Source organism: Pleuronectes platessa, chromosome 20 (genome assembly GCF_947347685.1).
Source record: "Pleuronectes platessa chromosome 20, fPlePla1.1, whole genome shotgun sequence".
NCBI lineage: Eukaryota > Metazoa > Chordata > Actinopteri > Pleuronectiformes > Pleuronectidae > Pleuronectes > Pleuronectes platessa.
In genome coordinates this window covers 11,876,472-11,897,411 of record NC_070645.1, presented here as the reverse complement: position 1 = coordinate 11,897,411, position 20,940 = coordinate 11,876,472, and the positions used below count along the sequence as shown (strand labels likewise).

General features: G+C 42.3%; 1 protein-coding gene across 1 annotated transcript in view; it reads left to right on the top strand.

Moving 5' to 3' along the window:
* The window catches only part of ctnnd2a (catenin (cadherin-associated protein), delta 2a), a 195,414-nt gene extending 175,455 nt beyond the window's left edge, over window positions 1-19,959 (top strand). Inside the window, exons 21-24 of the mRNA XM_053412346.1 lie at window positions 10,181-10,307; window positions 15,926-16,057; window positions 16,723-16,799; window positions 17,584-19,959. Coding sequence (XP_053268321.1) covers window positions 10,181-10,307; window positions 15,926-16,057; window positions 16,723-16,799; window positions 17,584-18,006 — 759 coding nt within the window. The 3' untranslated portion in view covers window positions 18,007-19,959. The remainder of the gene's footprint in view (window positions 1-10,180; window positions 10,308-15,925; window positions 16,058-16,722; window positions 16,800-17,583) is intronic.
* Window positions 19,960-20,940: the final 981 nt, after the last annotated feature.

The window sequence follows — 20,940 nt, the reverse complement described above, 5'->3', positions numbered from 1 at the left end:
TAATCTCCTCTTGTGTTTTATACAGGTTTATTTATGTATGTAAGAGTTCTGCAAAGTTTAAAACCTCAATGTTTTTAGTAAATGGAGCTCCTCTCCACCATTTAAGGAAAAAGATGGGATGCATAGTTTCTTCACTAAATATACAAAATGTACACTGACTTGTACCTTTGCCATTTCTTATGTTTTTGCTCCAAATCAAAAGCTGCTCACGATTCATCTTGTCGGCCTTTATTTAATACGGATTTTCTGAAACATCATTTCAGAAAATGAAAGGTTAACATGTATTACTGGAGGCAGAGCCGTTCCAGAAGTGGGCAGTCACTGTTACGCTTGACTGTGAAGTGTGCCATTGCTCTACAGTTAACTATTTATTTATTCTTTCAAGCATGCCATGTGAAATTATCAAATACCCCATCGTGAAGCCCTGCAGTGCAGCTAAAGAGCTGAGCAGACATCTTGTGTTATTCAGTATTTATTCAGTTTATTAACACTAAACAGGTTGTGTGTCCAAATTGCACCAAATTATGATCAAAACATACTTTCTTTGGAACGCCAAATACACACGCAAAGTGTGAAGGTGTTCCCCACTGTTTCCATAGTTGTGAGTCACTAATTAACGTGATGAAAAGTGAAGCTCCTTTAAGGACTTTGGTTCAGTTTCTGCCTTCTTATCCTAAGAGATCCTTTAAAATACATAACTAGATAATATATTTATAAAATCCCTTTTTTCCCGAGGTTGGGAGGAACTCAAACTTGTTTTTTTATTATCCCTGAGACGAAAAGTACGGCGTTGAGCCCTGGTTTGGGGATTGGTCACTGGTGTGTGTGTTTTTTGGCATCACGGTGTGTGTGTGTGTGTGTGTGTGTGTGTTAGTGTGTATGTGTCCCTTTGCCTCGAGGTGAGTCATAACCACCTCCAAATAAAAGATTAATGGACGTCTGCCGGGCACCTTCTCAAAAGAGCAACAGTTTTTACAGAGAAAAAAAGGCTATACACACGCAGACACACACACACTTGACATGATGCATTCCTGAGCCATTTTAGGTTGTGAGGACCGGCCGAAATGTCCTCACTGCCATTCACAATTTAGTTTTTACAACTACAGAAAGACATGTATACACACACACACACACAAAGATAGTCAAGCAAGCTAACACGAGTGCTAATGGTTATGTAGCTCTTATGAAGAGAGAATGCTTTTATCAGGAAACTTGAAGATCATTACAACAATGGCGAGGAAAATCAGAAGGTCAAGAAAAATTATTGATTTGTGTGCTACTCTCAGTCAGAAACAAACTTGTATCTCTTTCTCACTCTCTCAACACACACACACACACACATACACACTTTCCTGCTCCTCCGATTCTTTCATTTCTTTTTCAAATCACAAATACCTTCACACACTTGCAACCTGATTAAAAGTAATGACAGATGTTCTGCTACTTTCACTTGTCAGTAATGAATGTTGTTGAGTGAATATCTGCCACCAAGGTTACCTGGCTTTCAGGGCCGCTGAAATTTTTACGGGCGTAATCCATGAGTTTTTTAGCAAGACTAAGTAAGACACTTGAGGAAAGTGTCCTTGGCTTTGAATGTACTTTCTCCATTTCTATGTGGAGAGAAAAAACAAGAATGACGTTAGTGATTTGAGCCGCAAGTCTGTGCTCTCTCATTTTCCTCCCGTGTCCAAACTATGCAGATTTTCCTCCATGTCTCACAAACAGCATGTTTTGTCACCAAAACAAAGATTTATACAAACATTTTCCAATAGACACATATTTTAAAAACTCTGGTTTCTCTGTATCTGTGTGTACATGTTAAACGGAGCATTGAGGGAAGGAGGACGTCACAGTCTACTTCGCACAACTTTTCTTTTTCTTAAACGCTAGAGACTTGGGCTTGGTTGACTCCATTCTCTTATTTAGGCTGTTTAGGGGGAAAACATATCAATATTATTCAGTTCTTTCACATCTTGAGACTCAAATGTAAAATCTTTCAAGAAATCTAGTAAGCAGAATATCAGAAGAGACTATTTGAGCACCGCAGCACAATCCAAATCCTGTGTTATTTATCTCTGATGATAAACTGCAGGATTTCATACTTGAATTTCAAGTAGCCACACTTCACTTTTCAAAGAAACTGTCCATCCTCCAAAATATTATCCTGAAAAACAACAAGATTGAGCTGGTGTTCTTTGAAGAAGCAAAACAAAATCCTTCACCGAACTATAAATTTGTTTCCCTCCTGATTTGAGGGGCGAAACAAGAAGCACTGAACTACTACAACAACTACTACTCACAGGTTGATTTAGTGGTTTGAGACCGTTTGCTGCAGTCACTCGAGGACAGGGCCGCCCCGAGGCGTCAATGTGTCCTCGCCTCATCCTGACAACTGAGCCACTCTCTTCATTCGTCACCCTCTCATCTCCAAGTATTGCTCAGGACAGAATCCCCATGCGGCCCCTTGAAGCCTCATCTGCTTCACACTTCTCTAATCATTGCCACTGGATAGCGTTACACTTGGCTGGATGGCACACCAATAATCAGACATGAGGGACATTGGCTTAACATGACAGACTAGTTTTTTTTCTTTCTTCTCAGACAATTATCACCGCCGCCAAGGACGTTATGTCTGTTTGTTTGTTTGTTTGTTTGTCTGATAGTAAGATTTATGGATTGAATACCATAAATCTTGATGGAAGTATGAGATAAGAGTTGGAAAAGAATGCATTACATTTTGGTGCAGGTCTGCATGGATCAGAAGGCAGATGCAGGAATATCGTATTTCTCTTTCTTTAACATTGAGGTCACAAAAACACTTTTGTGACCTCAACAAATAATATTGAGATATTTGTGTTGAGTGAAAATAACTATCAACAATTCAGATTTTGTAAATCAAAATAACTATTTTTTTAAGAGGCTGATTCAGTTAATATGGTAACAAATGTTACTTTCAAGTATATCAGAGAATGGATACATTACCCGCGTCTAATGTAAACAGCTTGCTGAAGATTTATGTGCAGAAAGAATATGTTTCCTATGCAATACATGTATATGCAATATAGTGATAAATTGGCCAATCAGTCTTTGCGGTGATATGTGCTCTCCGAGTGCCCTTCTAGCTTGTTTGTTTGTTAACGTAAATCTTATTCAATTGATTCCTGTGTGGCATGTTCCAAGGGAGACGCCATTAAATTCTTCCACTTTCTTTTAACTTTTTCGAGACAGTTTCTCATTATATTCATATGATTCCTTTGAGAGAACTGCATTGAATTTGATGCAAATGTTTAGGGGACTGATATTTATGAGTGCATGTGATTTGTTGCAGAACCAAATGCAAACTCCAGGTCTAGTGAATTTACATGTGGTTTCACAAGAGGACTCTTGACGACTGCAGATAAAGGGAAGACAAAAACGGTCTTAAGATTGATGGCTGCACATTTAGAAACAACGGAGTGAAATGTCTCATTTGATCCAATACAATGTAAACATTTGTCAAATAAGACGAAAACGAAAAAACAACTTGTTCAACTTCAACAACAACAATCCAACCTCATCCATCATTCTTAAATTGAAAAGATATCAGCAGATTCTCTGCAGATTCTCCTCTAGAAACATCCCTTTTGTGCCAACTCATCCACCTCTGCTTCATCCTAATGTTTCAGTGATCAACATCTCATAATGCAGTTTTAATGTTGCTGTTTTCAAAATGTAATAAATGCAGCACGTTTAAAGCAGTAAATGGATAGTTCACAGAAAAATTTGAATTCACTAATTATCTACTCACCACTATGGGGAAATCAGTGTTGCAACCCAATCCGATACAATTGATGTAAATTGTGACCTCTTCCTCAGACGTAATAAAACAGAAAAAACAGAGCATGCCTCCATACTGCTCGTGTGATGGTATCCAAGTGTATGCAAGCCCTAACATTGAAGTACAACTTGGATCGGCAACACTTATATCGCGTTTTAACCTAAATGTCCTTTGCTATCCACCTCGGAGGCGCCTTCACACACACACGGGAGACCCGCAGACAATCTCCCCAAATTTCCGGTAGGGGACTTCAAGGATTAAAAAATGGTTTAAATAACCTTGTTTACCCCTGAAACTCCTAAAGTGTTTTTTGGACTCAAACACTTCCATCAGCATAGTGTTGAGTAGATAATGAGGGAATTTATATTTTGGGTGAACTATACCTTTAAGCTCGTACTTTATGCTATATTCACTCATTCTAAAAATACGTTTTAAAGGCTGATAGACAGCCTGCATTGCTGTTTACTTCCTAAACCGCATGCAGGCAACCTGGCTGGTGACAAAGCAACCTAATTTCATAAGTGCAAATTGTTGCTTTAGAGAATCCACACTTTGACTTTATCGCCCGATTCCAGAGCTTGAAGTGAGTGACTTTACTCTCAGTATCCCTGCGTGACGTATTAGGTCATGGGTGTTAGGTGCAGCAAAAATCCTGTTAGCCTCCAATCCAAACATGGATTAGCATACAATTTAGTCCCGAGTGGAGTCGGGTGTCTCTGCAAAACGTTTCAGAGCGAAAAGCAAAAGGGGGAAGAAAGAGACGGCGGCAAAAAGAGGAGAAGGAAAGAGGGAAAGTGAGGGGAAGAGAGTGGGATTAATTCCTGAATTCTCAGAGTTACAGAATAAGCGTGCTCGGGTGTGTGCGTGTGTGTATGTGTGTCTGTACGTTCAGAAAGTAGAGAAGAGTGTTGGGTCAATAATGAGTCAGTCTGAGCTGTGGCAGAGTTGTTTGCTTTGAAGTCTCAGAGTAATGAGAGCTTTTTGAAACGCACTTTCACTGCGTAGAAGTTATGAGCATGGGTGCGTGTGTGTGTTTGTCTCTGTGCGTGAGTGTGTGTTATTTTGGAAATGTGTGCGTTTGTCAAGAAGAGTTAATCACATCCTCCAGCGGTGCCATGGGAGCGGTCCACGCTGAGAGAGAGAGAGAGAGAGAGAGAGAGAGAGAATAAGAAAGAGAGCTGCAAACGATCATTGCTGCCCGGCACTTTTTTAATGCCCCAGCACACAAAAGTTGCGGGCCCATAAATAAACCGTCGAGGCATCTGAGGTGATTTGAAAGATCAGACTTGCAGCAGTCATTAATAAACGAAAGCCAAAAATCAGTTTGCACCAACACGAGCAGCAACTTTAGGATAAATCCCACATAGCTGTGACCAGAGTGCAATAACATACTTTCACCTGTGTTTATTCAGATTATTTGACAGGACTGGTGCAGTGCCTGTTCTAATCTTGCCTGTTTGCTTGGCCTGCGTTAATGCTGGTGCTACTTCAGAATTATTCCTTGTCTTGAGTGTGTCCTCCTCAAGGACTTCTACAATATACTGTCACTTTGTATTGTTTGTGTTCTTGACATTGTGTGCAGAGCTTTTTATAAACAGTCTATGATTCAGAATGACGTTAGAAAACGTTGTGTTTAAGAGACAATTTTTTCATAAAAGTTAAGTGAATTGGCTGAATACTGTTCACATCTTATGTTATTTTTCCTTGTTGCAGAATCATGGCTATTTCAGAGGTTTCACACCCAAGTTCACAGTTTTTCTAAATAAATGCTCTCTAATTCAGCTCCATATCAAGCATTGAGATTGAAAAATAGTAATATATAGAAGAAGTGATTCTACGAATGTTGCTGCTTTGACAGAGATCAGCACACGGGACTCCCGTGAACATCTGTGTCAGCCCAATATGGTCTAATAAAGACAATCAGATTATCCAAAATTCCAAATGATGCGACAGGGATTTTAAAGTTTCACCCATTTGCGGACTGCTGCTTTTGTTTATCCTGTAGATGAAGTTGGTCCACAGACTGAAGACTGCCCTCTGTGTGTGTGTAGTGTTTAATCTACAATCCCATGATGGGACATCTAAAGTAAATAACAAATGTGCCGAACAGGTCGACAGGAAAACTAAAAATGAATAAACATTAGAAATAAACCTATTCTTCATGACCCAAATTCTCTGTCTCAGTCACACACACTCGCCTGCACATTCTACGCTCAAGCTTAGCAGCAAATATTTCACTGTATATTCACAACATTACACTTTGTCATGTCCCTGCTCAGTGCATAATTTCTGTCAGGTTACTGTGCCTAATTTCTTGATAAATCACAGAGCTTGGGCACTTAATCACATCCTCTCTCCAACACGCGCACACACAAACACACACACACACACACACACACTCATACATACATGTCATACTCGTGTCCCCCACATAAATCACAAACTCCACAAATCACAAAAAGCAGATACACATACGTATGACAGATGGGGTTCAGTGTCAGAGAGATGCCGTGTTTGTCACATGTGTGACAGATTTACAATATGGTCTGGGGATGTGTAATTCAGTACGTGGGTGTGTTTGTGTGGTATGAGTGTGTGTGAGAAATGTGGGTGAGGTCATTTATTGCACAACCTAGTCCTTCAGAGGATCATTGGAAATCAAATGAATACATTGGAACACAATATTCTGGAAGATTTAGGCCACAAATCATAACGCAATGACACCATAGGTGCTCCAGTAGGTGCTACTGTCAAATTTCTCTATTTTAGTTTTTTACATTTACATGATTACATTTTAGATTTTCTGCGGCAATAAATGAGATGCTCCTCTTGGAGAAACAGGTAATAATGAATCCATCATCCATTCCCATTCAGCATAAACAGGAAGAGACAGCGAGATGAAGATGAACGTTTGAAAAAGTTCAGTCGACATCAAACCAATATCAGGCGTGTGAAGCTGCCTTGATGTTTCTCCCCGTTTCTCTCTGAAGCTCACCTGTTCTCAGACAGGGAGAGATGGAGGTGCACTGAGATAGCCTGTCTCGGTGCAAAGGGCGAACGACAGTATTTTAATGAGACGGAGAGGTATAAGCCACAGCAGCCTCTTACAGTTCTCAGCGCCGTTTGCAATAAATGTCGCAGAATAAAGGTCAGTTCCTAAATACTCAGAACCACAGGCGGTGAAGATAAAGAACGCCGGAGTGAGAGGCAAATTATCCCTGTAAGCATAGATACGTCATGTGTGACTAAAGTGCTTGTAAAACGTAAAATCTGAGTGTGAAATCAGAGAGAGTGAAAAGGATTGACAACGTTTAGTTGCGTCGTCGCCGTGCCCCGCCAACCACCCACCTCTCAGCATGAGCAACCTTTTGCAATTTTTCCCATAATTGCTGTCTGGCACACACGTTCACCTCATTTGTTGCGGCGGTAAACGCTTGTTGCCTCAGAGTCCCATGACCTTCAACTAACCATCCAGTGATGGTGAGACCAACAGGCAAAATAGTTGCCTGGCAACCTGTTTCTTGGGGTTGTGTTACAGTTTGAATGTGAAGGAGAAAGAGGTGGTGTGTGTATAACGCACATATGATTAGATTAAAATGCAAGGTTTCGGGATAAACAACATACACTCTATATTAAGATGGATGACATGGCTGCTGCAGTTTAAGTCATAAACCCTGCCTCATCCTTTGTAAGTAGATGGGACAGGGGACCAAACTAAATATTCAAAGTACACGTCCAGTCATTTTAGGAAGTTCTGATCACAGACCAAGTGTTCATTATTACAGAACCTGGTGAGAAAATGGGGTGAAATGTTGTAATTGACTGAGTTGTGTGCATGTTTCTACAGAACCTGGTAACCACTCCCTCCTCGGCTCCATCCCCTAATCGCTACTGTGCAGGCTTTGCTGCAAGATGGGAGGAGCTTGAGATGCCTTGTGCATCTTTATATACAGTCTACAGTATACACTGAACAAGCTACTTCAAAGACTTCAGGCCTCCAACCGGTGTCTGATTTGGTGTTGATGTGCCTTTTAACCCATTGAACCTGATTGATTGTCTGGTTGAGCAGACACTACAAACAAATGATGGATTTTCTATAGTTTCCAAGGATACCAAGTTTGTCAGGCTGAAATCTGAGCCATCAAAAGTTGTTCTGAATAACTTCTATAAATATCTTAAGATCATTGAAGACAGGGATCTCGCTGATGTTCAGGATATGATACTGTCTATGTATAAGGAAGGAAAAATAGGGGAAATCTGTGAGGCATTAAGGTGTTTTACATAAAGAGGCAATAAGTGTTATAAATATAAGGCTGTGACTTGCTTTTTTTTTAATAGATTTAATATATATACTGTTCTCTATAAGTTAGATTATTCAAGGGGCTTGTGGACAAGACATATCACCGGAATGGTGGTGACGATGCTCATTTGTGTGTGCGTGTGTGTGTGTGTGTGTGTGTGTGTGTGTGTCTGGATAAATAGATTAAGTGGAAAGGGAGAGGGTGGGATGGCGGAGACTAGAAGGCAGCTACCTTTGAACCGCTGCGAGTCAGAGGATCCAGCTTTCTATTAGACCTCTGTGTCGTGGCAGACTACAGGAGTCAGGGGAGGACTAGGGACTGTGCCCAGTTCAGCCCACCTCTCTCCCTCCACCTCTCCATCTGTATCCCTCTTGTTGCCTATCTCCTTTTGTTACTTCCCTATCATCACCCTCTCTTTCTCCTCCTCGCTGCTCTCACTCCTTTTTTCTGTCTTCCTGAGCTTGTATCTTTTTCTCCCTCTTCTCTTTCTGCCTCATCCCCTCCATTCCTCAGCCTCTCCCTCTCCTCCTCTGCAGTCTAACTCTACTGAAGCGATTCACACTTCCTCCCATGTGCTCACACTCACCGCAGTCCGACCGGTTTCCCACGGCTTAGCGGTGGCCCCCAGACGGTAAAGCAATGATAGGACATGTCTCCATTATCTTCTATTATCTCATACACTTAATGCTAAATTAAATTTTGGTTCCAGCTCTGTTGTTGTTGTTGACTCTCACTATTCATTTCTATGAAAAGGGCTTTGCTCCAATCACTGCTAAACTAATACAGATACAAAGTCATCGGCTCGGCAGTAATTATGCTTGTGCATATGTTAGTTATATTAATTAGCTTTTCCTGCAAGGACATTTGGATATTCACTAAGCTGAGACTCAATGCGAGCGCAGTGCTTCATGGTGTATGTGCAGCGCTGTATGTGCGTGTGTGGGCGCTGTGTATTTGTTGGTGTCCTTCAGTGTCCACGAGACATTTTTGACTTCCCACGAGTTTTATAAACTCAAGGAAACCAACTCTGAAATGTAGCTTCTCAGAATGAGAGTTTCATTTTTCAGTGAGTCATGTTCAATAGGCACAAGTCAGGAGGTAGAGTGGGTTGTCCATTTACCAGAGGGTCGTTGGTTTGATCCCCGTGCAAGCAGTGTTTGATTGTGTGATGGAAACAAAAGCACAGCATATTTGAGTGCTGTATGAATGTGTGTGTGAATGGGTGACTGCGGCTTGTATTGAGTGGTCGATAAGACCAGAGGAGTGCTGTATAATTACCGTCCATTAACTAAAGAAGGCAGAAGTTTACACACAACTGAAATCCCATCTCTCTTATTTAGTCAATTATCATCCCGATCTCCCATCAGCTCAAGTTACTGTTTATCATACGTTTTAGGAACATTAAGTTTTTTTTTCGATGCGTAACTCTTTGCTTTCAGCTTCTTAGACAATGTTTTTTTTCAGTTGAACTTTTCATATTCACTGTGAACCTTGTTTCAAATCCCCCTAAATTCCAAACATTGATTTAATCATTCCATTTGTACTTAAATGGTCTGCATGTGTTCCGTCCACTTGCGCATCAGAGAAATCCTATTTTGACACTTTTTGTTGCAAATATTGTCCATTTAAAAAAAGACAAAACTGACTGTGTTGTGGCCTCTGTTAAAACCTGAAGCAAAATGTGACGGTCAAAGGTAAATATTAAAGCCCTCAGTTTCTAACCCACCAAACAAATTGAACAGGTAAAAAACAACACTTTACCCTTTTACCCGAAAGAGCTGGCTCAATATAAACTTTGGCTCCTTCACTTTTGAAGGAGAGTAGCGACTTGAGGTTCATGTAGAGTTTTATCTCCAAACCTCAACAGATACAGTTCTGTGATTTATCAATATTGAATCAGTGAAAATCCACCTCTCGGTGCTAGAAACTGCTGCTTCTTGTACTTCAGATTCTTGCTTGAGATTCATTTAAAATATTTACTCCTCCTTCAATTTTTTCTTAGCTGAAAGTTTCAAAGGTGAACCTTGGTGGATGATGAGTTTGGTCTGTGTTTGTTTTTCAGGATGGATACTCCCAGTATCACTTCGTAGGCTCGGCCTCAACGATAGAGCGAGACAGACAGAGGCCCTACTCCTCCTCCCGAACTCCGTCCGTCTCCCCCGTCAGGACGTCCCCAAATAACCGCTCAGGTGAGGAACTCATGACACTATTTTTGTGTCGGTGTGTGTGTGTGTGTGTTTTCCTTCCATTAACTCTAAAAATATCGAAGGCCTTCTACAGAGCCTGTGATTGGTTTGTCCTCTCTGCGCTACTGTAAAAGCATGAGTCTGGAACATGGCAGACTCTGTGGACCATGACCTGCTCCTGTTGTAGATAACAAAAACATTTACAGACAGCTGTTTTCAAAAAGGAATAAACCTATATTTGTTTCGGCTACCAATCGTTATATATGACAAAGTGCTGCTTGTAAGACGATGACTTAGGGTCAGCAATAGGCCATAGTTAAGGTGCATGTCCCTCTCAAGTCTAGACAGATAGAAACGATAGCATCACGAATTGGCAGTAAAGAAATTAAGATGTTAGCCTGTAGCTTCAACTTTTGCCAATTGATCATACTTTCCATCGAGGCTCCGAAGCTGTTAACATCAGCGTTCGCCATCTGCAGGCTCTCATGCAAATAAAGTGTGATTATCATTAGCCTGTAGCTCGAGCCCGCCGGCCTTCATGCTTCGTAAAGGGTGCATTAGCATTAGCTGTTAGCATTAGTGGTAGGAGATGCCTTGAGCTGTGATTTCTCCACACCAGGCTTAGCAAGCTGATGAGGCAGAAAAGTACTTTTCCTTCCTCCCAGCTTAGAGAGGTCTTCAAGGAGAGAAGCAGAGGGGGAGAGAGAGGCAGGGAAAAACTGTATGTGTGTGTGTGCGTGTGCGGAGACAGTAAAAGAGGGAGGGATGAGATAAACAGAGAGGGAGATAAAGAGAAAAAGCAAGGAGGCAAGAAGAATTAGGGATTGAGGGATGGGTAATGCGGAGGCGAGCATTTAAAGGATGAGGATTTGACTTTGGCCAGTGACATTGAAAATTAAAGCATTAGGCTCAGAGAGGCCGTTGTTAACAGTGAGTTTAGAACAGCTATGGGGGCGTTCTTCGCTAAGGGGCGTTTGTAGACATGATGTGCTAAAAAAAAAAAAAGAGTTTTTCTAAATTCACTGCAAAATATGGCAGGTTTTTTTTGCTTTTATAAAATGGTTATTACATATTCACAGTGAAGTTGCATAAAATAAACACAAGGAAACGTACAAATATATTGATAACACAACGATCGTCCGCCAAGCAAAGTAGTCCTTCTGCAACACAGTGATAATCAACGCAACAGAGAGACGCAGTGGAAAGAATGCTTAAAGATAAGAGGGATTACATCGCCATTAATTGTGCAACTGTTTGAGTCATGTTGTCCTTTATGCTGGTATACGTTTGATTCTGAGTGGTGTTGTATTGCTCCAGCATGTTGGGCGTAAGTTGCTGCCTTCAGAGATGCATTGAACTTTAAATAACCCTCCCGGCATTATCCGGAGCAGCTACATGTGAGAACGCAAATGTGAGAGGCTCAGGACTTTCTCCGGAGTTTCTCCTGCCAGCCCCCTATAAAAACTCTGGAGAAAGTCCTTGTGAGGAAACGGCAGGAGATCTTTCGCAGGGTTCACCGCAAGCTAGTGGGAGTGTTGTCTCACACATAGAAGACACCGACAAAGATGTTAAGGGAGCTTTTGGTGATAAGAGTCGTTACGCTGGGGTCGATGTGCTGTATAAAGCACTTGGTGGATCTCTGCAGTGGAGTTAATACGTTACATCTTGCCTCTGCTTGCTGCACCATCCCTCACCTAAATGCTCTGAACAGTGTTGTCGTGAACACGTCTGAGTGGAGACTCTCCTGCTGCATTGTTTATGTGTAAAAGGTGAAAAGTCCAGACTCTAGTTCGCTGACAACCTCCAGAGTTCGTGTCTGAAAACGGCTTTAGATCGCAGGGGAAATTCACTTTGTCGCCCCCTGATATCACTGTTAACGTACCGTAGATCTTGGGTCTAGTTTATCAGCTTAAAGTGGAGGTAAAACTGTGGTGAAGTGTGCGGCAGCAACATAGTATTTGTCCAGCAAAGCGACAGAACGCAGCAAGTTCCCTGACTGCCCAAGCGTAAATCCTTACAGGCTCTTCTTGTTTCTCTCATTGTACATTCCCTGAATGAACAAATGACTGCTGCATTGAATCAAAGGTGTGTTTTGATATTTATGAAGTATTTCACAGCTGCTTTGAACAAAGCATAGTCAATCTTAATCAGGAACTGGAATCATCCGTTTTATTAAAGCAGTTCACAATGTTTGGGGTAAAATGGCTGGAAATGACTCCTATGCCTCCCCCCACCCTTTGACTTTACACTCATCTAGCCCTCGCTCACCCGTGTCATACTTCTCCTCCTCCTCTTCTTTGCAATAATCCTACTTTCTTCTCACCTCTCCCTCTGATCTCTCACTCTGTGCTGACTGCCTCAATGTGCGCGCACGCACACACTCACATATACACAAACCCTCATGCATCCATATCTCCTCTCTGCATACGCTCCAGACTCCGATCCAGCCCCTTAGAGACGGATCAAAGCAGGAGGAGTAATGATGGTGTGCAGGCACAGTAAGAGAGGGGGAGTGAAAGAGTTGGTGTGAGGAAAGAGTGATAGAACAGATAGAGAGAGACGAAGGGGAGGTTGCAGGCTGCTCGGATGGCAGAGAGACACAGGGAGATGCAGAGGGAGAGCGAGACCTTTGCATCCATCATTACCCCTGCAGGGTCCTGCTGTGTTCTGCACTGATAAAACGTGTCTCATACCCAGCGGTTTCAAGGCAGGTCCCCAGGGTAACCGTTACCACTGGCCTCTCTGGGGGAGTCGTGTGTGTGCGACAGCTTTGAGCATCCACATTAATGGGATGCGCCGCGACAGGTGTCAGATGAGAATAATTAAATATCAAAGGTGTCAAAAACAATCGCTCTCCCTGTTTCTTTTGTTGAACTAAACGTTTTGCAATTTCATTCACTGTGACCAAACCAAATCATGTGAACGAGCCTTTGTAAAAGATGTTTGTGTGTGTGTTCTGCTACAATGCAGAGAAAGCTGGGTGGGGGGGGGGATGAGAGGTTACAATTCTCCTTTGCTTTCTAATGTCGATCATTAAAAGATTTGGTCCTTTTGTATTCAAATACATAAAGTGAGCTTTTTATACACTCTTTATTCTTTAGTCTTATGTGAGTTCTACCCAGCTGCTATTATATCGAGTATAGGAGAAATCCAACAAAGGCTTTTTGTGCTGATTTTTTTTTTGTTGCAGAAACGTGGAAAAGATTTATAGTTCTGCAACTGAGACCAGTGTTCTCCAAATGCATGCACGTGTTAGGACCGATATATACACACACATATTCAGTATTGATGCACGTGTGTTTCTCTCCTGCAGCTACAGTTCCACAAACATCCACAGATCTCAAAGTCAGGTTGAATGGGTCCAAAGAGAAATATCCTTCTCTGCTGCCTGTAAAGGTTATATAGATAAATATGCTGTAAAAAAAAAAAAAGTGGATAGTTGCAGGAATGTTAAGCTTAGCAAACTGAAGGGGCTGATAACACAGGTACGCAGTATTCTGGCAATTCAGTGTGTCAAGATAAGAGCAACTTAGTAAGCATTTCTGTGCCATGAGGGGATTACATTGTGACATGCTGGGTGTGTGTGGAAAAAGAGAGAGAGGGAGATTGAATGTACAGTGTGTGTGCATGCATGTTTATGTATGAGCGCTGCAGCCACATGTGCAGTGATCCCTCCAGTTTGGTAAAAAATACATTCAGTCTAAAAGATTGAGAAAGTGACAGGACGAGGAAAAAAAGGGGTTTGAAGAGTAAAATACATTTGCAAGTCAGATAGCAATATGTTAAATAATAATAGTAAATAATAACTAGACTGGCTTTAAGCAGAGTGCATTCCTCTGCATAGGCCCAACAGTCCCCTTAAATTCAATCAAGCTTCGCCGCATTGCACACACGCCGTATTATTTTCATCAAAATCCACAATTTTTTTCCTGGGAAATCAGTGAAATTGTCCAAAACTCATTAAGTGATTAAAAAAAGGTTCATGGATCTGCCTGCTGGGAGTTGGTGTGCTGAGGGGGCTGCAGCACCTCCTACTGGCATAGTGCTATCATTGCAAGGCAAAACAATTTCTAAATGGACATTTTAATTTGATATTCTATTGCAAGATTTTGAGATGCGTCTCCAGACATTTTTGGGAATATTAAATTCAATTTTCAATATTTGATTTAATCTGGGACCATTCAGTGTTTTTTCTGCAGTGCCTTTCCAAAGCACAAATGTAGAATATTACATAGTGAAATAAAAGGATTATTGATTTAAGTTCTGGTAAAATATCTGGTTTCTTTATTTATCCTTTTCATTCTTTATTTATGCTGTTAATTCTCTATTAATTCTTCATTACCAGAGATGTGTTTAAGGTACAATTTATTGGGAGTGATCAAGATAAGAAGGATATAAATGCCTGAAGTCTAAAAGTTTGTTGCCTGTTGTAAGTGTAACATTTTCATAAATTGGTTTGCAATAGTGACCAACTCAAATTAACTTAATACAACCATGAATGCTTCCCAGCTGTGCTGCATTTAACAAGAAGGCATTATATAGGCTTTGTTTCAACCCCCCAACTCAGACACACCAAAATGTACCCATACTGCACATTGGTGTAGTACACAATTTTTTGGTAATCTTGCGTACAATCAAACAAACCAACAATCAAGTGGATAGGGGTGAAAACACGACTGCATTGCTGAGTGTATACCACCGCCAAGACTCAACAGTCCCCTTAAAGCACATTTATATTCAGTAGATCCAGATTTTTGTGAAACAAATTCATGGATCCACTCCAAAAATCACTGGGTTTCTCACTGACCCATAACACATCCTTCCACCAACTCCGTGCTAATATGACCAGTAGTGTTTTCAGAATCCTGCTTCCAAACAAACCAACAAACAAATGGAAGTTAAACTGTCACTGTGCTTCCAAGCAGGTGATACTGGTGTTTTTTGACAAACGTCAGTCTGGTTAACAACTTCAATCTTTTGAAACAGATCCCATGATCATGGCATTAAAACTACAGCATTAAAGTTTTCAGTGGAGAGCAGTTGACTGCTGCTGAATTGTTTTTCCAGCTGTTAAAGTCTAGTTTATCACTTTCAGACCTGGATGTTGTGTTTAAAGCTCATGAGCTTTAAACACAGAAAGTAGAAATTGAGGAAACGTGCCAAATGTCGATATATTTAAATGAGTCTAAAATCTGATGTATATGTGTGCGTGTGCGTGTGCGTGTGTGTGTGTGTGTGTGTGTGTGCGTGTGTGCGTGTGTGTGTGTGTGTGTGTGTGTGTGTGTGTGTGTGTGTGTGTGTGTGTGTGTGTGTGTGTGTGTGTGTGTGTGTGTGTGTGTGTGTGTGTGTGTGTGTGTGTGTGTGTGTGTGTGTGTGTGTGTGTGTGTGTGTGTGAATTCCCAGCAGTCCTTTAACAAGCCGAAGGTGACCCTTAATGCTGACAGGCTAAATGATGAATAATGACTGTGCACCTTAAAAAAGACACACACACACGCACCAGCACATATACATGATAAGTAATAAACCCAGCAGTATTTGCCCTTATGTGTATGCTTATACTGTGTATAATATATATATGTGTGTGTGTGTCTGTGGTTGTGTGTTTGTGTGTGCACGTTTAGCGAGCGCACCAGCCTCCCCCAGAGAGATGATGTGTCTGAAGGAACGTAAGATGGACTACGATTCCACGGCAACCAACGCTGGTTTCCATAGCAACAAAGGCGAGCACACATCCCGGAAAGACGGCATGGCAGGTGTGTGCGTGCGTGTGTGCGTGCGTGTGTGTGTGCGTGTGTGCGTGCTTGTGTGCGTGTGTGTGTGTGCGTGTGCGTGCGTGTGTGTGTGCGTGTGTGCGTGCGTGTGTGTGCGTGCGTGCGTGCTTGTGTGCGTGTGTGCGTGTGCGTGTGCGTGCGTGTGTGTGTGTGTGTGTGTGTGTGTGTGCGTGCGTGCGTGCGTGCGTGCGTGTGTGTGTGCGCGCGCGTGAGATGGAGAGACAGAGAATAATTAAATTATTCTATTTTATCCCTCTCTATATCTGTCTTTCTCTTCTATTTTCATTCCCTGATTCTCCTCTGACTCCTCTTATCTGTCTCTTTTTCAACCTCAAACTATTTTTTTTTCCCTCTCACAGACTTTTATTTGTGTGGGTTTCTCTTTCTCTCTCTCTTCCATTGTTTTGTTTATCTTATGCTCTCTTTTCTATTCTTTCATTCTCTCTCTCCCAATATTGTCATGAGGTCACTGTGGACAAACTAATTGCCGGATCTCCAATTAGCTGATTTCTGACAAACCAACTTTTTCAATACTACCTTTTGTTGGTCTTTGAATCATTATTATCAGCAGTAGTAGTGATACTACTTCTTCAATCATTCGTTGAAATAAAGATTTGTGTTTTTCTTCTAATCTTCCCTACATCCAGTTCAAGTATCATGCGGGACGTCTACACTGTTTCGAAACTCTTACCTGACTGCCAGTGATGATATCAAGCAAAACCAGGTGAGTAAACACTCAATACACTGTAAATGCAGCCTTACACCTTTATAAGTAGACACAGTTGCAGTACAGCACAGCAGGTTTTAGCAGTGTGTGTGTGTGTCATCAGGGATGGCATAAATTGGCATATGAGTTCCTGACAAGATGGTTAATACCAGACGTAGCAACAGGATGGAAGAGGCACAGAAAAGTGTCTCGTCGTGATAAGTCCCACACTGGGCTTTAGTCTGGATGGGCAGGAACAAAGGTGTTTGCAAAACATGAGGTAGACACTAATAAGTTCACAATTAACATGCCCAGTGTATTTGAGTGTGGTCACGGTAAATGCATTTTCATGGATGTTAGTATGATGATAGGTATCCAGGAATAGGAATTGGTGTGGACAGATTCTAGTGTGGCTGTAGCCTGAAACTACACCTGACTTTAAGCAAAGGGTTTTTACACACAAGATACACACTACACACACACACAACCAGCCTGTGGAAGATAAATTGTCCCCTTCAATACCTGCATGTAATAGAGAATTCACAGCATGAGTCCCTGCCCACTTGATACCAATCTGAGCTGTTTTACCTTTACTGCCTGCCTCTCGTAATGTTCTCCCCCCTGTGCACACGGCCCACCTGTCTTCTCTCCATCTCTCACCTTTTTTATCTTCCCTCTTTTCACTTTGCTCCCTGCACACTCATTTCTACCACTCTCCATTGTTGCCTGCTACACCTCGCCCTCACCTCACCGACTTTCTCCCTCCCCACCCACTCTACCATCACCACCCGTCCCTCACCAGATTCCAGCCCAGCCCTGCGTTGTGCCCCCCCAGCCCCAGCAGGACAGCCCGTCAGCAGCCGTGCTAAAAGACTACGACCCCTACCCCGCCCCTCCTTCCTTCCCGCAGCCGCCGCAGCCTCCACCTCACAGCCAGAGCCGGAGCTTCGACGAGGCCTACTACGAGGACCAGGGGCCGCCGCCGCCTCCTCCGTCCCAGCCACAGCCGCATGTACAAGTGCAAGTTCAGGCCCAGCCTCAGGCCCAACCCCAGCAGCCGCCGAGCTCAACCGGGCCGCCCCGGGACCCGCGGGAAGACCTGCGCATGCATCTGGGCCTCAAATCCACTGGCAACTACGTGGACTTCTACTCAGCCTCTCGACCGTACAGCGAACTGAACTATGAGACCAGCCACTACCCAGCCTCGCCTGACTCCTGGGTCTAGTCAGACAATAATGGGGGAGGGGGACAAGAGAGAGTCTGTGTATTCTTGTGTGAAAGGGATTATTTTTTACAAGCAATCAGCAGCAGATGAACCGAAAGTGACAGCAATGGCTTTTTGAAAAGGTATCTTGTAGCCCAAGGCAGGAAATTAGTGCTCCTTTAAAATAAGGCGAAAGACCGATTTGGGAAAGGAGTGAAGTCAGGTGGAGTGACAATGAGAGTCTGTGCATGTGCATGCCAACATTTTCCTTTTCTTTTTAAGACCACTTTATTTCTTCAAAGTCAGCTCCATTGTAACGTCGAGCGGATAAGGAGCAAGTGGGAGTAGATATGAAGTGTGGTGGAAGTGTGAGAGACATATGGGTCGGGGAGTACAGAGAAAACGACCAGGCACAGAGTGTACACCGAGGCCTGGAGAGGAGGACAGAAAAAGGGACGGAGAAATAATTGGAAGCAGATGACTCTATAGAAGTGTGAAGACCATTTTGATAAAGATAGAGGGAGGCAGAGAGGTGAAGCAACGATGGCATCAGGGTTCTCGAGGAGGTCCGGAAGAGAATATAAGCACAGAGGAAGATGAAAGCACATCAGACAAAAGACAAGTTGTGGATGTTTACCATTTCATCCGAGTGACAAAACGTAGCACTGCTTTTATCCCCCTGTCTTTTTGTTCCGATGGCCTTGCTGCCTACAGAGACGTCTGAATTTGTTTTCAAGGAATGTCATCTTCAAGAGACTTCTTTTATCACATCGTTCTTTTACATGTTTTTTTATTTGTACTTTTTCTAAATTTTCACTTAAAAAAAATTGCATTTTTATTTCCTGACAAAAATTCAAAGGTGATATAGTGTGAATATTATACGTTTTTGATGAAAATAAGATTTTGTTTTCCTTGACTCGAACAACAAAAAGCAACAAAATTGGAGTCAGCTGCAAAAGCAGAAAACACGTCGTCAGGATGGATCGCCAGTGGATACCTTTGCTTTTGGCCCTTTCCGAGCCCGAGAGGAAGCCTGGCAGTATTTGTGTTTCTCTCTCTCTCCATCAAGTTAATTTTGATAGTTGTGTACGTGCTCAACACGTCAAAAGCAGTTCTAGGTTGCCAGAGCACCAGACAGGCAGAGCAGCGACGCTCCCAGTCAACACAAGTTCTTTTTCACTGCCTCAAGAAAATACGTGTGTGTCCAGAGCCCTTTGGAAAGGGTCGTCTTTTCTTTTTTGGGGAGCAAATTTATTGGACCGTGTAAATTTTCAGCGGTTTCTCATCGACAGTAAAAAAACATACGAACTCATCCGTCCAACAAGAGCCACCATAGATATTGTACATGTCCTTGTACAGTAGAGAAAGACTGAGAGAGACGTGACATTGTGCCAAACTTTGACACCTCCTGTGCACCCGTCCTGTGAGAATTTAAAGGGACATTCTGTCAAAGTTTACAGACAATGACCGGATGACTCCCTCTGCTGTTTGTAACTTTTATTTTCTTGTGTTGATCAGGTGAGAACATAACTTATTGCTGGGGATCATGGGTAACATCTCCCTCCCATAGATGTACAGACCTGCCTCTCTGTGTTTGCTGAGCATGTGTGGGCGCGTGGACACGTGTGTGTGGGTGTGTGTGACCGTATGTGTGGCCCATGTGTGTACACGTAAACTTGAGCGAGCGTATCTATGCATGCATGTGTGTAGTAGTGTGCGTATGCCTCTGTTGCGTGTATGTGCGTTCCTGTACAAATCAGTGTCCGAACAAGGCATTCCTACCGAAAGTTTGTCCAGTTTTACAACCATGAAAAACCAAGGTAAAAATCACTAGAATGAAGTGTTGATATAGAATGACAAATGTATAAATCTATGAATATAAATATAAATATATATATAATTTTTATGTGCAGATGTCATTGTCACTAAATGCAACAACTGTTCGCGGAGAAAAAAAAAAAAGATTATGTGGTGTGCAACAGGTTCACTTGACCTAAACGTGGAAACTGCTGATTTCCCCCCACCCCCCACCCCAAACCCCCACCCCTCAATCGAGACAAAAGACAAATCCCACCTGAGGATTGCTCAGGCTCTGGTGCGAGTTGTGTGTTGTTGTGTGTCCATGCTTCTTAGATGACTGTGCTGAGAGAGGACCGTACTTGAACACAAGGATAAATAAAGACTCTTTGCAATCAAACACTGTTCTCCACTGTTAATGAACTTCCAGGCTGCATCCACACTCACTTAAAGGAGGGTCTCTTTCATTTGTGTCTTTCTTGTCGCACAGATGTTTGTTGATGTTTAAAAAACGGAAGAATTGACAGCTGAGCGTGATCGATGTGTGTTCACAGGACCGACCGCTGCTGCACTAACTCTGGGTCCAAATGTGCAAAATGGCAGTGTTGGTATTCGGGATATTTTGGTTTCATCTCTTGATAGCAGTCCATGGTTTCAAAGACTGAGGCGACACTACACCACCTTACCACCCAAAAGTCCATTTATTTTAATGATCAAATAAAATACATTTGATCCAAGTTGTTAGATAATATCTTACTATAATACACTGAGTAAAACTTTATATCAGTCTCTGAATAAAATCCTTAGAAATGAAAAAGAAAAGTCGTGGTTTGTGGGATCTCCCGCCACAATTGTCTTGAACTGCTCCACTTTCGGTAAGATCTGTTTAATTATACATTTGTACATATTGTCGAGTCAACACAGGTTGTGCACAGCAGATAAGATCTATGCCTCTATGTTATGTTGTCATCTGCGTGCCTTTGTCCATGATTATTAACAATGACATTTTGTGGCAGGTTCCAGTTGGAGGGAGCCCGGTTGGTCAATCCCTTTGTAGGCCACTTGAGAACCCGGTTTTCCATCCTTTCAGTTTTTTTGATTGAGCAGTCCAAAGATGCGTTGTTGGCCCACTTTACATCAGCCCACAGCTCTACTATA